General features: G+C 37.1%; 1 protein-coding gene across 2 annotated transcripts in view; it reads right to left on the minus strand.

The window, feature by feature from the left end:
* Positions 1–18,046, minus strand: part of FBXL4 (F-box and leucine rich repeat protein 4) — a 79,251-nt gene that overhangs the window by 41,580 nt on the left and 19,625 nt on the right. For both annotated transcript variants that reach the window (XM_025862903.2, XM_073893688.1), the window contains exons 4-5: positions 11,213–11,558; positions 2,730–2,974 (exon numbers count right to left, since the gene is read on the minus strand). In XM_025862903.2, coding sequence (XP_025718688.1) covers positions 2,730–2,974; positions 11,213–11,558 — 591 coding nt within the window. The remainder of the gene's footprint in view (positions 1–2,729; positions 2,975–11,212; positions 11,559–18,046) is intronic.

The following is an 18,046-nucleotide window of genomic DNA, read 5'->3' on the forward strand; positions in this document are numbered from 1 at the left end:
GTACTTGAAGTTGCAAATCACAAAGCTAGAGATAGAATAGGATTTTGATAACTGATTAAAACTTTTAAGTTCTTGTTATTCCAATTCAACCTACTTTCCTACTCTTTTGAATAATATCAATTCCTAAAAAGTTCTTTGAAATCCAGTTAAACAGTTCCAACCTGTGAGGAAAGGTTTTTCGGCAACAAAAATAAACCGTATCAAACTTTTCCCAAAGACTTGCTCAACAGCAGCTCATCATCACTGGTCTCTAGTTTAAAAATGTACTTTTTTCTTTAAAGTATTATAAATAAGTCTTCTTCACAGTAATGAGCATAAATAGACCATACTTATTCATAGATTATTCATTAATAATCAAGCCATGAATATGTATTGTTTATTCTGGGAATGCTGCCTACAAGCCATAATGACTATCAACCCTCAGTCAAGTCAAGGAGGCCCACAGCAATCAGTAGGCAAGACTCCAGTATCTCCCACCCAAAAAGAGAATTCTCTCTTCCTGGTATTTAAACATTTTATTTTCTTCATGGGAACAAGGACTATGCTTAAAGGAATGTTATCAAGGTTTATAGTTTTAGTGGCTGAAATACTACTGTAAAATATGGAAAACTTAAATTTATGTATGTACCGTTGTGATTATTCAAACAGCCCCCCAGCAACTAACATGGCTGAATTGAAAATGGAAGAGAAATTGCTGGTGAGAAAGTAGACTAGAGCTTTAATCTTGCAAAAGAAGATCTTCATCCATTATGATTCTAAAATTTAAAAATTAGCATTACTAAACTTTCTTCTCACAACTTATGCCTCTGCTCATGCACCAGAATGAGTGAAACAAAGGGAGTTTTAAAACAGTGATTTAATACTACTGTTCCATTTTACTCATTATATCATGGTCATTGCAACATTTTGCCGAAGAAGCTGGACTTCAGTTGTTTACTACCGATGTTTTCTTTAAGGTCTACACTCATTAGTTATCATCCGGTTATTTTATTAATAAAAATACAGGAAGGATGTTTACATGTTTATATCTTTATTCTTCCTATAGCCTGACGTAGGAACTATGTTAAACGTTTCTTTACACAGTCAACACTCACTATAATTTCTTAAACACTAAGGATGAAAACAAACAATAAATTCCTAGTAGTGGGAAACACTGAAGAAAGAGCTCTGAGAGGAATTAAAATAACCTGCAAGATCCTTATAATGTAAAATAATGCTTACTGACACCAGTCATTCTATCTATGAGTTAGTCAGTCTTGATTTATGAGCCACAGTGCATGCTCTAAACACCCACAGTCATCATTAGCTTCAGTCCTTCTTGGTCCTATTAGCAGGGAAGAAAATTTTCAGATGAAGGGTGGGCAGGGGGGAGGGAGCAAGTTTCACTGGATAGCTGTCAAATGTCCAGCAATTTTTAAAATGTGGATTCCATAAAAATTCACCAAAATCAAACTGCCAAAAAAGAAATGCCTATTTTTTTACCTTAGATATCTCCTAAGCAAATTTACATAACAGAAAATATTTTGTACACACAGCAAGTTATAAAAAAAATCTTTATACTCTCTGACCCACAATACCATAATGTTTTATGTAAGATCTCCTTTCCCTGGCTCTATTTTTGGCGGGAAAGAAAGGAACTCAGTGCATCCAGGGTTTCAACATGTGCTATAAGCCATTACTGCTTGTGTTTATTTTTTTACTTTGTTGCATAAACTATCAATATTGGCACTTTGAACACAGTTACTCTCCCAAACATTATTATTTCATCCGAATTTTATGGCATCAAATATTTATTTCTGGAACTGCATCTTTATTTTTATAGTCTAGTCAAGGGAAAACAAGGCTCAATATACAAATTTCTAATTCATAAACCACTGTTCAAGAATGTATCCACTGATACATGTGTGAAGAAAAAGCTGTTGTTCATTTTTAACTTCTAAAAACCGAACAGAAGATTATCCATTAATCAAAAATAACAGGTAATTTCCCCAGTTTCTACTCCTCCATTATTTAACTTAATGAAATGATGGGATTATACTGTAACGTACAATGAGAATAACCCTCATCAAGGTTAAGAGAAAAACACCTGTTTGTATCATAAGCAAAATTAATATGGCATTACTAAATGAATATGCACTTGTGCAAGCTTTCAAAATGTTTAACAGGTGACATTTAATAGTAAGAAAACGAAATGCTTAAATAGAAAGGAGCAGAAACACCTGGGCAGGTCTGCAAGTGTGGTCGCCTACTTAGCATGCAATTGCATTTTCAACATAATTAGTTTAAATGAGCTTCTAAATTTGGGTGATGTATTGCACATGTAATTAAGATTTAATTAAAAATGTTCTATAATAAATTGTTTTCCATTTCTGACAAATCACATTAGAGAGGTGGATTTTGATTTGGAAATAGTTTTTAAAATGTGTTAATCATCTGTGTTGAAAATATGAGAAAAAAAAGGAGGTATGCTGAAAGTTACTTGGGATTTACAAAATTGGAGGGAAAGGGCAGAGTTTTGTTTCATATTGTTGTAAAGTTTAGCTGAAGAGGATGGTGAAACTCACTCATTTTGATAAGTAGAAACATTCTGAACGTGACGAGACATAAAATGGGTTTCTTTTTTATTTCTGTAAAGTATACAGTAGATACTTTCAAACTGTTCCTATGGAAACGACTCAACAGTAAGTACTGCGTGCCGGTAAATGAGCGCAGCGAGACTTGGTACTAACCTGCTAAATCCTGCCACAGAGATGAAGCCCCTATTGCCAGTCCAAGATAAATTAAGCCACTGAACAAGGGTGCAGCGAGGCTGCAGAAATTCCAGAGAGATATCATTTAGTTTTGCCCAGTACGGTTGCAGATTGAGATGGATGTATTGTAGAGGATCACAGCAATGCTGGTTCAGTAGTTTGCAAGTCTGGGCTAATCTACACAGGTCTGGTAGTGTAAGATGATTCAGAATCAGCTGAATGAGCTACATCAAACAGATTGAAAAACAGTATCACTTAAGTATATTGTCCAGTCTAATACAGAACAATAGTGTCACGTATTTCATAACAATATTTTCACATATGACATCAAGACTCCACAGCATTACTCAAATCAGAAGAAACCATACTTACATAAGACAATATATATTACATTTCAAAATTGTTTCAAGTATACTCGGCTCATGTCGACTACTCATTTTTTTTCACAGTACAAACATCTATTTTGGTAATCTGTTGAATAATAGTTTCTCCTAGACTCAACATTTACTGAACATCTACTACACCTCAAACATGGTGAGAGATGAAGAGTTGCCATCTTCAGAGTTTTGCAGAGTCCAGTGGGAACTGGTAAGTACAATGACATGTTTTAATAGCTTTGAAAGACAGGAGCAGGGGCTGCTCTGGAAGATACAGGCCTAACCTCAAAGGGAGAGTGTACTTGTACCAGGAAGGCTCAGCTTTAAAGGGTGAGAGGCAAACTAAGTGAAAGACTAGTTAGTGGTTAAGGACTGGGTTACGAGGAGCCTCACAGAGGAGCGTGAATTTATTCCGAAAGCAATAAGGAGTCCTGAAGGGCTTTACACTGCAGAATGACATGGTTAGATTGGCATTTGGAAAGCTCACGGCAAGGGGTACTCCTCAAGGCAGGGAGGCAGGGAGGAAAACCAGCCCAGGAGCTGCTACAGAATTCCTGGAGGAAAGAGAAAACAAGGGCCTACTGGCAGTGATGATGTAGCAAACATATACAAAAAGTATTAAAGAGGAGGAATCCAAAAGATTTTTTAAATCTCTAATTAAAATAGTTTCCTTGAACTAGCCCAAGATTTTTTTTTCCTTGACTATGAGCAGTTTGGGGCTTCTAAACTAATTTTTCTAGAACTACTGTTAAATAGCCTGTTCTGGACCAAGAAACAAAGAAAAAAAAAGATCAAATATTTGCTAAATGGTAAAAGTCTTTAGATGAGAGAGAATATTGAGTTTCTTGCTTAATGCAGCATATTTGTCTAGCTACACTTTTTGTTTTGCAAATATATCCTTTAACCTTAAATGATGTTCTTCAATTTATTTGACTACGTAAGCCCAATATTCACTTCAGGACAGAATTTCACTGTTTTAGGCCAAAAACTTACAAAATAGTGACAACGTGATTTTTAAAATAAGCTTAAAGGGTACATAAAATATGAGCATTGCTGACTAATACATAGATTGTGTTCAGTAAGGCTTGGGGTATTTTTGCTCTTTATTTTTAAGACTGATCTGGACTTTAAAAAATATTAAAGGTGTCTGACATAAAAAATTGGGAACGATAAGGAAATTAAAAATTATCCTAAAATCCCATCATCCCAATAACATGTAAACTGCTGACATGTAAAATATTATACAAACAACAAAAGAAAATTGGGGTAAAACATTAGAAAACTCAAACACTGAAAAAAGGTAGAAAATGAATAGTTTCTATCATCAAATCTAACGAACCCTCTCCCTACTGGTAAGCCCTTACGTTTTTCTGATCTCTTCCAATAAATATGTACAAAATCCCATTTTGGATTTGCACTAAAAGAATGATACTATATACACTGTTCTTATACCTTGCTTTTCTCATTTAATGATGTATCTTATAGGCACCTCTTTATCTGCACATAGAAATCCACCCCATTCCTTTTTTATAGATGTGGCTGATTTCTCACTGACATAATTCCTGTTTTAATACTGCAATAATGTTGTGTGTGTGCATGTATGTATATCTTGGCAAACTTTGCAAACATACCTAAGGGTAAATTTCATGCTTTTAAGTTTTGACATAAGCACAAAACTGCCCTTCAGAGTGTTTGCATCGATTTACTATAGTGTAAAAAAGTACCCATTCAGGGGCACCTGGGTGGCTCAGTTGGTTGGGTGACCCACTCTTGGTTTTGGCATAGGTCATGATCTCATGGGTTGTAGGATCGAGCCCTGCATCGGGCTCTGTGCTCAGAGGGGAGTCTGCTTGAGATTCTTTCCCTCTGCCCTTCCTCTCACACATACTCTCTCTTTCAAATAATTTTTTTAAAAAGATTTTATTTGACACAGAGAGAGAAAGACAGGACAAGCAGGGGGAGCCGGAAAGGGAGAAGCAGGCCCCCTGCTGAGCAGGGAGCCTGATGCGGGGCTTGATCCCAGGACCCTGAGATCACGACCTGAGCTGAAGGCAGATGTTTGACTGAGCCACCCAGGTGCCCCAATAATTTTTTTAAAGTACCCATTCACTTATGTCCTAGACAGCACTGTTATCAATAAATTTCATCATTCTGAAAGCAGAAAAAGAAACAAAAACAAAAACAGTATGGCACTGTTGTTTTGTATTGCTGTTCTTTTTTTAACTACAGAAATGTAACCCTTTGCCAAGGGAGTTGCCAGTATTTCTGTTCTGTTGGTCTGTTTCTGGACTCTATTCTGTTCCATTTATTTACCCATTATTTCTCTCGTATCAATAGACCTCTGAGTCAAATGAGTTTTGTTCTGATTTATTTAGAGTTTATGCATTGGAATGCACTGGATTGTTTGGCTGCAAATGAGAATCTATCTTCATTGTTGATGCACAAATATCATTCCCATAGCTTCAGAATATGCTTTATTATCTGGTGGGACTAGTGCTCCCTCTATCACTCTTCTTTTCCAGAATTTTCCTGAGTATTTTCATGTTTTTTCAGGTAAACTTTCCAATTAAAAAACAATTAAAAAATTCTGTATTTTAATTGGGACTTCACTGAATACACAGATTAAGGAAAGCTGACACCTTTACTTTATTGTGTCTTCTTAGGCAAGGGCATGGTACGATTTATCATTTAATGATCTTTCATGTTCCTAGAGTTCCTAAAGCTATTGATTTTTGTCTATTAACTTTGTGACCTGCCAACTTATTGTTCCTAATAGTTTGTCTATTTTCCTAAGAATTCTAGTACATAATCATATCATCTGCAAATGATGATGATTTTATAGCCTCCTTTCCAAAAATTATGCCTTTTCCTTCTCATATTTCCAGCATTGGCTAGTGTTTCTAGAATAATGTTAAGTAACACTGTTGTCTTGTTCCTGGCTTTAATTTAAATGTGAGCCACAAATGTGGCACATATGTAATTTTTAAAGTAAATATCTTTTTTTAAAAAAGTCAAAAGACTGCAGTTAATAATACTATATTGTATACCTGAAAGTTACTAAGAGTAAATCTTAAGCATTTTCAACACAAACATAAAAAAAAAAAAAAGCTATACGAGGTGATGTATGTGTCACTTATCTCGATCTTGGAAATCATTCTGCAATGTATATGTATATGAAATCATCAGGGGCGCCTGGGTGGCTCAGTGGGTTAAGTGTCTGCCTTCGGCTCAGGTCATGATCCCAGCGTCCTGGGATCAAGCCCCTCATCGGGCTCCCTGCTGAGTGGGGATCCTGCTTCTCCCTCTCCCTCTGCCTGCCTGTCTGCCTACTTATGATCTCTCTCTAATAAATAAATAAAATCTTTAAAAAAAAAGAAATCATGTTGTACACTTTAAATATATACAATTATATTTTTCAATTATTCCTTAATGAAGTTAAAAATAAAGGCAAAAGAACAGTGATATTAATTTTAATATACTTTATTTAATAATATATTAAAAATGATTTCAACTTGCAATCAACATAAAACTACTGAGATATTTTTTTCTTTTTTTTGTATGAAGTCTTTGAAATCCTGTACTTTATACTTTCAACACATTTTAATTCAGACTAGCCATATTTCAAGTGCTCAATAGTACATGTGGCTAGTGGCTACCACATTGGAGAAAGAAATTTCTAGTGTTTGATAACTAAATGTGATGTTAGCTTTTGGCTAATAATATTTGGTAGTAAACAATAACTATCAAGAAGCTTAACAAGGTACACGTATTTTTTTAATGGCGATGGATAATAGATTTGGATATCTATCCAACTGTCATTTGTCAACCAATTTTATGTATCCACTAAGATGGCATAGGATTTTTCTCCTTTTGACCTAGTACTGTGGTATAATAATTCTCTAATACCAAAAACAATTCTCTAATAGCAAAACACCCTTGAATTCCAGGAATGCGTCCTGAATGATTTTGTTGTATTATCTTTTAAAATAATTATATTTACTCTACTGTATTTGTTTACAGAAGTAAAACTGGACTGTAGTCTTTTTATGTGCTACCATGTTACCCTGGCTTCAAAGCTTTCCTTTTTCTTTAAGCCATGGAAGAGTTTAAATAATATAGGATTTATGTGTTTCTTAAATGTTTGAAAGAACCTATGAGAGCCATCTGGGCTTGGCAACAGTAGGATCTTAAATATTTGTAGAATGAATTAAAAATCTGTTGTTTTAACTACAATATTAAAAATCATATCAGGAGAATTTTTAAGCAGTTAGTGCAAGAAGGCATTAAAAATTAAATATATCCCTGTATCAGAGGATCAATAATTCACTTTTTCCAGATGATTTGTAATTTAAATAACACCCAGCAATTTCTGGCATCGTTCCAAACAAAAGACACCAATGTTAAAAGATGTGTATTTTGTGTGAAAACATTCTATGATACTTAATATTACATTTTAAGCAAATGTCAAAATAGAAAAAGAATAGCGAAAAGTCAGAGACCATGACATTGACATGTGAAAAAGCACTTTTGGATTTTGATTAAATAAGAGATGACAGTTTCAGGCCTACAAGACAATATCCATTAATCATTACATGTTTAGTATCTATTACAACGTGTTTTTATATCTGGGGTATCCTAGCATGAAGTACCATTTGATACTACAGCGAGTGTAGGATGTGATGGTGGGGAGGACTCCCCAAACAGAATTGATCTACCTGCCCTCAAAACCCACTCTACTCATAACACAATTATCTTCAACTATGAAAACACTGTCATTTGACACATTTCTATACGGGTTTTTTTTTTTTTCCACTTTAAATAATTTGGATTATCTTAAAATAATTTGGGTAACTTTTTTTAAGTTTCTCTTTTTTAGTCACTGAGAGATCATTCAGTGTTCTCTCTCTCTGCATGGTGCTCGGCTTTCGTCAGGCCTAGGCCGCGTCCTCACACTACAGACTCTGTCTCCCAGTTTCTTCCCCATGCCTCTGTGGTACTGATCAAACCCCTTACCTGTACTGGAAGCCTTCCCTCTCTGCGTTCCTTCAGCACAGAAACATGCTGAAACCTCTCCCAGCCTGCATCACAGATAGAAGTCTTCCTACTCTGCTGCTCCCTCCACCATTCACTTGTCTTTTCTCCTTTTAGAAGTTAGAACAGATAATTCCTATAATTCATACTCTCCCTCATTTTGATATGCCTTTTTTGAGTGCCACACAAAGGGGTGAAGTGTTAGGCAAGATGACAAAGTAGTATTCATTACTGTGAACAGTCTTCTCCATGTTACAGCCCATAAAGAGAATATATTCACAGAAATATTTTTCTGCTTATACTCAAAGTAAACAGTTTTTGTCTCTGCTTCTCTCACCCTCCTTCATGCCTTAACCAAATATGGCAAGGTCTTCTCATTCTTCACCTATGTTCATGGCTCCACTAAACCATTAAGTGTAAAGGATTATTAAAGATCTCCCAGCAACCAAAACCTGTGCGTACTTGTAATTTAGCTCTCTGCAGCAATGTGGCTATGTCCTTTTTTATGTTTTCTATGCCTATTGCTTTGCTTTTAAGACTCTCATCTTCATCTCAAGTGCCTTTTCTGACGGGTCTTCCTCTGTGGGACTCCTAGATGTTAGTATTCCCAGAATTCTGCTCTTGGCCCTTGATTCATACTCGATAGACTATCCCGTTAATTTTATCTACCAGGTGCCCCTCACCTCTTTCAAGTAGACTCACTCAAATATAAACTCAGACCTTCCTCTTGCATTTCAAACTGAAATACTAACTGCCTACTGTCCTCAACCAGTTGAGATGCTTTGGTGAATCACAGGCACCTCAAAGTCAGTACATCCTTCCTACCTTCACCCACTGTTTTATGATTAATGGCTTGTCCATCCACCTAGTCATTTCGATCAGAAACCTGAAAGTCTCTCTGATGGTCTGCTTCATCTAGAGATGAACATTTACTTGTTCCTTTCAATTTCTACCCTCTGAGCTCTGAGAATATTTCTCTTACTCATCTCCTTTCCAAATCTTCCAATATCCAGGCTTCATCATTTCTTGCCTCAATTACAGCAGTAATTTCCTAACTGGTGTCCCTGACTCCCACCCTGACCTCCTCTTGGTCTACTCTTCATTTGCCAGCAGAGTAATCTAAGACAGAAATCTCATTTTCTTATTCTCATTTTTTAAATAAATTAAATAAAACCTTCAGTGTTTCCCCACTGACTACAGAAAAGGTTCACAATCTTTTTAATACCACGACACATATGAAAGACAAAATTTACATGAAGGCCAAAAACCTGGGCAATTATTCTTTTGTACGCATGTACAAAAATGCCTGCATATTATGGGTCATTCCTGGAATGTTAGGTATTCCACACCTTTCTCTCCCACTCAAAAAAGCATTATGAAGAATACAAGAGAGTACAAGAAAGTGAGTGTGAAACTATTATAGGTATATCATCTCTAATTTTTTACCACAAGGTATTTATATAAAGTCTCAAGTATCTAGGACTTTGCCCCGATTAATTTTGCTGGGTACTGAAGAAACACAGCACCCTGAGGAACACTGGCTGAAGGGATAAAACGCAAATCTCTCAGTAAAACCACAAGCCCTCTCGGATGCAGGCTGCACACTGCCAATGCCAGGATGTCCCAATCACTGTCATCTCCACGAACGGGGTGCTGCAGAGTTAGGCACCGAGGCTGTTCTGAGCCTCCACCCAGCTTCATCTCTTACACCCTCTGCTATCCAATCCTCTCCCAGTCACCCTCTCCCAGTCACCCTGGAAGACCAGAGTTCCCAAACAGGTCACACAGTTTCACTTCCTCTCACCTCTGTACATTCTCTTCCTTCCGCCTGAAGTTCCCCTCAGTTAGTCATCTGAATGTTCTGTGTCAGCCTTTTCTCAGGTCTGGATAAAATTCAAAAACTGCTCAAAATATATTTGTTGAATTTAAATCTCTATTTTGTAGTTTTAGGAAATGCGTAAGAATCAAAGAAGTGATTTCATTTCCTCCTGATGAACTGCTCCCACTGTCAAGAGGACAGATGCTCCTTAAAGCCCTGGGGAACAACGCTGTCAGGATCATATCCTCCTCTTTCCCCAACTCAACTCTTCCTTCGACTTTCCTCAGTCCTCCCAACCAAGAGCCATAAGGTCCCATCCAATCTGTGAAGCTTTCTTTCTGTAACACAAGACCTGACCGAGATGGCCTGGGTGGGACCCTGGTCCCATGGCTTACTGACTAAATTACCTTGAATCCTTAACTTCATCTTTATGTGCCAACTTGAGCTACTTCACAGGATGTATGACAGCATTTTAACTGCAAAATGTTGTACGGGCATTGTGGTGACCGTTAGGCCTTCAAGAGGCCATCTTACTGTTCTCTGCAAGTTAAGCTACTTGTGTTATTACAATGAAACCTGAAATACCCAACAAGTTGGAAGGGGATAGTCTAAACTGGCTGAAATTTGTTTATAAATTTTTCTTGAAAAGATTTGGTTATATTATTTTTAACCCCACATAGCAGTGGTCAGTCTTACTAATACTCTAATGCAAGACAAAAGTGGTAAGATTACTTAACATAATTTTGTCTTGTTTTTTCAGAATCGAAATAGTCAACCCTTGAACAACAGCAAGGGTTAAGGGCGTCATCCCCCTCCACAGTTGAAAATCCATGTATAATTTCTGACTCCCCAAAAAGTCAACTATTAAGAGCCTACTGTTGACTTAAGCCTTACAGCTAACTTAAACAGTCGAGTATCACATTTTGTATATTATATGTACTATGTACTCTATATTCTTTCAATGACATAAGCTAGAGGAGAGAAAATGTTAAGAAAATCCTACGGAAAATGCATTTACAGTATTACACTGTAAAAAAAAATAAGTCTATGTATAAGTGGACCCACACAGTTCAAACCCGTGTTGTTCAAATGTTAACTACACATAATACATGAGATTATGTACACTTTACCAATGCTTCTATTTCTCTGATACCTAGCAAAATAAACATTAATACCCAAACATTTAAAAATTAGAGTGTTATGTCCAATACTGCTACTGATTATCTTTGGCTTACCTCATAAGGCAGTTTATCAAAATATCCATTATTTGGCCCTTCCCTGAGGGCAGTACTACTAAACTTTTTGTTAAGACTGTCCATTCCACAACCATCCGTTTCTTCATAGTCGTCATCTTCTAGATCATTCATGTCAATAAGTGAAGTCTTGAGAGAAAGCACTGGCTTGTCCTTCGTACCATGTAACACGACTGCATCTAATTCAGTGTAATAATCCAGAAGAGAACTATTTACTTCCAGCCGTATGAGGTTTGTGGGAAAATTTATCTGCTTAATACAAGGTTTAAATTGGCGAGCCTGGGAAGCATTCACCTTCGTCGGTCTCTCTGACCAAAGAATCTCCCATCTGCCAAAGAAAGAGATTTACCTATAATACACTTTAGAATGAGATTTACTGTTACCTTAATGTTATGGCCCCATGCCCAACATGTTACAGCGTGATGCACAAAGATATTAAATAAGGTGAACAGAATCAAACACAAGTATTATTTCCAGTACATAAATAAATAAATACACTAAATGTCATAGACCTTGAAATATTTGTACTACTTAAATTATTCTTATAATTTCCTAGAAAGTCCTTTCTGGCAAATTTCACATTGGTCAGTTAGAAACTGGCACAGCTGGAGCTACATGAGGAACACCATTCGGTCCTACAGAAAAAGGAAACCCAAAGTCAGAATAAGGCGTACAGGATGAATAAAGCTCTGCTGTGTGCATGTCCTAAACCAACTGTGGAAACTACACTGAGCATCTTGTCACACCAGGGTCTCCTTTTCCAACTTTTCCATTTCTGTTACTGGCATCATACAAACTCAAAACTTTCGTTATCTCTGATTTTCTTTTATCTGGTCATTAAGTTTTGTCAAATTTTTCATGAAACTGTCGCTTTTATATGCTCTTCCTCTGAATTCCTATTATTCTCCTCTTTTAGTCATCTGTGTATGTTCCATATCTAGCAAGTATCTAACACATACCAGGTAAATAACATTTTCTCCTACTCCTCCAAAATGAACCCCCAACCCCTTTCCAGCCAGATTAATCATTACCTTCTGGATAATAAACTCATTTCTACCTTTGTGTCTTTGCTCACATTGTCTCCCCACAATGAAATGTCCAACCTGCAATTATATGCCCATCTATTCTTCAAGGTCCAACTCACCTGCCATCTCTTCATATAAGTCTCCTTATAAAACTATTTTCCAAAATTATTTAAAGATTTTCCATAATGTAGCATCATTAGATATATAATATTCTCACATATGTGTTATAAGTAACCATTTCTAATACTCTTTCCAAATATATCAGAGAAAATTAGAACCACAGACAAAAAATACTTCAATAAACATCTTTCCATTTCTAGTTATTTAGTTAGAATTTTTTAAATACAGATTTTATGTCAAAAACTAAGCATTTTTAAGTCTCTCAATACATACTACACACTGCTTTCAAAGAAGCTTATGCCAACAGCATATAAGAATGACTACTGAGGGGCATCTGCCTGGGTGGCGCAGTCGATTAAGCCTACGACTCTTGATTTCGGCTCAGGTCATGATCTCAGGGTCATGAGACTGAGCCCCGTGTCCAGCTTCACCCTCAGCATGGAGTCTGCTTGAGATATTCTCTCTCCCTCTGCCCCTCCCCCGCCCCCTGCAGCAGGCACGCACGCTCTCCCTCTCTCTAAAATAACAAATTCATAAATCTTTTTTAAAAAATGAATGACTAAAGTTTTATTTATTTTTAAAAATAATCTGTAATTTCATGGTAAGCCAAATCTCCATAGAACATAATTTATAATTCACTGATTACTAATCACACTTAAAATGTTTTCATAAACTGATGAATCATATGAGGTTTTTTCTAATATACTGTCAGTTCATTTCCTTGGCCCAGTGACCTATTAAGATTTAAGTAAAAACTGATTACAGCAAGGCATTTAGGAAACTGAGATAGACAAAAGAGTGAGGCAAAACTACAGAAGTCATCAACATGCAGGTACCGTAGCGGCCTTTAGGCCAAGATGGCAGCAAGAAGGGCATAGAGCACCAACTTGGAAGCATAAGGCAGAAGCTCATGAGGATTATAGTAAACGTATCACTAACCATTATAATAGGAACTTTTGCAGTTACTAGACCCTTTATAATCACCTCATATTTGCTACTCTTGCTGATTCTCTCCTGAAAATTAGGAATAAAACCCATCAAACATAAAGAGCCTATGAGACAATTAGGAATAAAACCCATCAAACATAAAAAGTCTATGAGACAACACGAAAGTCAGAATGGAGAGATCAGTCCCACTCTCTAACCAACCTTGGGAGACTAGGGAAAAGTTCTAAGGAGTACAGCAAGTTGTGGCAGGTTCAAAGAGTGAAGGAAAGCAGGCTGGGCATCTTGCTTTTCCTGTAACAAGGCAGTAAAGCCCACCTGGAATGCCAGGCTAGACCTAAGTACCCCTAGAGCTTAACTGCAAAAATCTTGAAGGTTCCTAACAGAAGAATTGATTTGAACACTCTAATGTAAACCTACACAGTTAAACAGAGCTAGCCATACAGGTACAAGGTACTGAAGTATGAGTCATTTAAAACCATGTTGGTGGGAAAATGCATTCCTAATTTTGGACAGTATATTTCCAAGAATCATGAGGCAAATGGTTTTACTATTTATAAATAGTAAACTCTTACTGTATGTTGCCACAGTAAAATGACATCAGACGATGTTAGAGGAACGTCTAGTATCTAGGAAACAGGGACTGCACAGGACCCTGTGAAATAACTGCCTGTACTGGGTCACAACACATGTGGTCTAACCCTATCTATTTTATGATTTAGCTTCAGTGAGGAGTTTTTATGAGACTTAACAGAAACACTGAAAATGTGATGTAGAAATCACCTCTGCCAGGTCCTTTGCAAAAAATAAATACACAACTAACACATGTTCTTCATGTACAGTTTGAACTGCATTATAATGCAAATTACATTATAAATCTACAAACATAAGTTTAAAGAAAAGCTCTGACTAGAGCAGAAATATTCTATTTTAATAAGGTATTAATCCACTAAAGTCCTCCCTACTTACCTTGCAGAATGGACAAAGTTAGACGTTGCTTTAAATTGACTTCCTTAACCTTTCTTATATATTTAAACATATCAGGATTAATGCTATTTTAGCAACATTTTTGCTTCTTCTATGTAGCATGAATATTATATATTTACTTACACATATATCTTAAGTTGTAAATATGATGGCATACTTAAAGAAAAACATCAATATCATCAGTTTTTAGAAATATTTTAAAATGTCTAAATATAAAACTTACATGTATCTAAATTAGTTATTCATATTTTACTTTTTCTTGATAACCTAAACAGTAACAAAAATTATTTTATAGGTCTGTGGCCATCTGAATTAAACTAACATTAACTATAAGACCAGTACAAATTGATCCTGAGGGGTCTGCATTAAAGTGAATTTTTATTTAAAATTTCCTAATAGAACTAGAATATATTATTTCACAGTTAGAAAGAGAAAGGTATCTATTTTATCCAACAAGAGAACATGCCAATATTATTTTATTCTGGAAAACTAAAGCCAGAATCTTAAAACCTAGTCAGTGAAAACAAGCAAGCAAATACAAACACATGTACATGTGCACACATGTTGGCGCGCGCACGCGCGCGCACACACACACACACTTTCTGTGAGACAGCTCCAACTCTTTTAATCCTCTTGACCCAGGGCAGTGTTAAGGAGAGTAAACTGCTTTAAGTCATGCCCTCTGTGGTCTGTACATTTATCTGTTTACTATATGTGCTCACACACTGTATATATGTATGGGACAAGTCTGACCAACTCCAACGTCCTATGTAAGTATTTAAATCTACAGTATCACATATGAAAAATCAGCTTGGAGTTCCATTCTGGCTGTGCTTAGAGCCCTTAATTCTGAAATGGTAACCAACAGTATTCTCTTCATCAGCCCACTTATTTCCCTTTCTGTTGATTGTACTGAATGCTTACTATGTGCGCAGTTCTTAGAAACAAATCCCTCTCTGTGATGTTGATCTGTTGCTTCCCCATTGAGAAAGTCTCTCTAGGGCACCCCAGAAGCAACTGGGAAACAGAGAAAGAGAGATGTTCACCAATGGAAACCAGAGAAACAAGTTTTCCAGCATATTTAGGTTGGACCCTGGCACATGGATGCAAAAAGCTTTCCTAGAACCAAAATTTCTCCTGGTTAGTAAGCATATCTAGCAGCCAGCACAAAGAAAGTTCTCTTGCCAACACTGTTCCATTCCATCAACTGAAAGTAAAGGGATAGAAGAGGAACACCAACAAGAATAAAAGAAAACTATTTAGATAGTATACCTACTCACTCCTTGCCTCCCAGCCCATCCCTGATTGGAACTAACTAGCATGTGCTTTAACAAAATCATGCCTCTTGGCCTACAAAGTCAGGACCAGACAATGACCAATTCGTGAAACTGTTGCTTAAGCAACCTCCTTTGGCAGCAAATTCTCTCTGTGACAGCCACTGTCTTTCTCCCTTTCTTAACTTCAGTATTATGTAAGTGTTTTTATTTTATTTTTTTAAAGATTATTTATTTATTTATTTGATAGAGAGAGAGAGAGAGAGAGACAGCGAGAGAGGGAACACAAGCAGGGGGAGTGGGATAGGGAGAAGCAGGCTTCCCGCGGAGCAGGGAGCCCGATGTGGGGCTCAATCCCAGGACCCTGGGACCATGACCTGAGCCGAAGGCAGATGCTTAATGACTAAGCCACCCAGGCGTCCCTAATTAAGTGTTTTTAATGCTCAGAAAAACCCAATAAATTTTATCCCCAAATAACTTTATTGCAATCGGTTTCTTTAACATGACCTCAATTTGTCATTTTCTTTCTCCTCTTTTCCTGTCTCTTTTTTCCAACATGTAACCCTGTGCTAGCCTATCTTCTGACTCTTACACAAGCATCCATTAAGATCTTATCCTCAGGACTGGGACACTGGATACTACCTGTTTTCTTTTCTCTGAATCGGGCACTAGGCAAGAAGTAAGAAGACCTTGAGATCTTATAGAACTACCTGTAACTTGTCTACTTCACTTACTCAACAAAAAAAAAAAATGCAACCAGAAAAAAAGGGGAAAGATTGCTTTTTAAATTTTGAATGTTCTGGGACTACAAGTCCATTTCCTGCAAACAAATTCCTGAGCCACTCCAACTCACTCTCTTGCTTGCTAACTCTTAAGGTGGGCATAAAACCACGTGCTCAATTAAAATAATAGGCAGTACAGTCCAGGGGTTCCCAAACAACAGCGTGTGATGGAGATTTCCATGACTAAATGTGAAAAATAAGGAATGTATTGTTATATATAAAAATATGCACACATACACATGTAAAATCGCCAGCCATTCTTCAAGATTCTGATCATGCCAATTTCCCAGTATAAACTGAGGTTTCTTGTATAAAGTGATGGTAATGATAAATGATGTTAGTATTTCACGGGTTTGTCTTTTTAGGTGTACTTATTTAGCAAAGTAAATAATGTGACAACCTGTATCAGTTCTCTAATGTTTATTATCATTATTATTATGTTTCCTAGTTTATGATAGCCAACGTTCCCTACCTGTACTCCACTTAGACCTCCTGGGCAGTTCTGTGGGCCCACTCTCCACACCTCCCAGCTTTGCTGCTAAGGGCTTCCCCCTGCAGCCTTCTTCAGAGAACTACTTGGGCTCCTAGAGCCTCTTTATCCAGACGGTAGCATGTGCCTGGAAGATTTCCATTCCCCTTCCCACTCTCCTCACCCACAGTCCAAGACAGACGGGTGCAGGATCGTAAGAGCCCAGTTCCCTGACAACTTTTCCTCCAGGCTGACTGCGACTTCTTAGGAAAGTGCATCCTTGCCTGACTTCTTCCCTTCCCCACAGTGCTCTCTCCACTCTCTTAGTGCCTCCTCCAGGAGCCCTTCCATTGCACATCATCTGCATAACAACAGTCTTCTCAAGGTCTGCTTCTGGGACGTTGGGTCCAAGAGCCTGTGATTCCCAAAGTCTGGAAACCACTAGTCCAGATCTTGAGAATGGCACTTCCACGCCTGTGGTCCTTCGCTTGCTTGTTCTCCACACTTTTTCACTTCTTTAAACACCAAGACCTCACCTCATGACTTCACCTCTGCAGCATGCTGTTCTCTCTCCACCTTTCCCATCCAAACTAAAGCTTCACTCAACTTTTGGGTCTCAGTAAAGTCACTTCCTCAGGGAAGACCTCTCTGAGCCCCAAAGACTAGGTTTGCCCTCCACCACCACACGTTCCCTGTGATCTCACGTTCTTCTTCCAGGCTGGCCTGTAAAACACTCAAAGAACAAGAGCCATGTTCATCTGGTTCTTTGTTTTGTTCCCAGCAGTGAACTGGCAGAGAGGGTATTCAATGTTTCCGACTGTTTAAAGAAATTCACCAAAATGTTAACAGTTACTGAATCTGGGGAGAGTTGTGAGGTTTTTTTTTTTTTTCCCTGTGTATTTTCTTTCTTGATATCTCATAACAAGTTTTTTTAAACAATGAAACATCTACTGATTTCATAATCAGTAAAATTTAAAAGGTCCTTTTTTTATCCTACAATAATTAGATCCTTTTTCTCTTAAAATTTAACGGTATTTTCTGTGGAATAAAGCTAAAAGTCAGTTAAGCAAATTAGAGATACATTTGTAAATAAAGGTGCCACTTTAATCACAACCATATACTACAACTCTCAGCTAGGAACCCAAGAGCATGATTTATATTCGAAATCAGTTATGCACACATTATGGTTTAGATTAAAGATATTACATGTTTCA

This window comes from Callorhinus ursinus, unplaced genomic scaffold, assembly GCF_003265705.2.
Source record: "Callorhinus ursinus isolate GAN/ISIS: 27379988/994484 unplaced genomic scaffold, GSC_fseal_2.0 scaffold6, whole genome shotgun sequence".
Classification (NCBI taxonomy): Eukaryota; Metazoa; Chordata; class Mammalia; order Carnivora; family Otariidae; genus Callorhinus; species Callorhinus ursinus.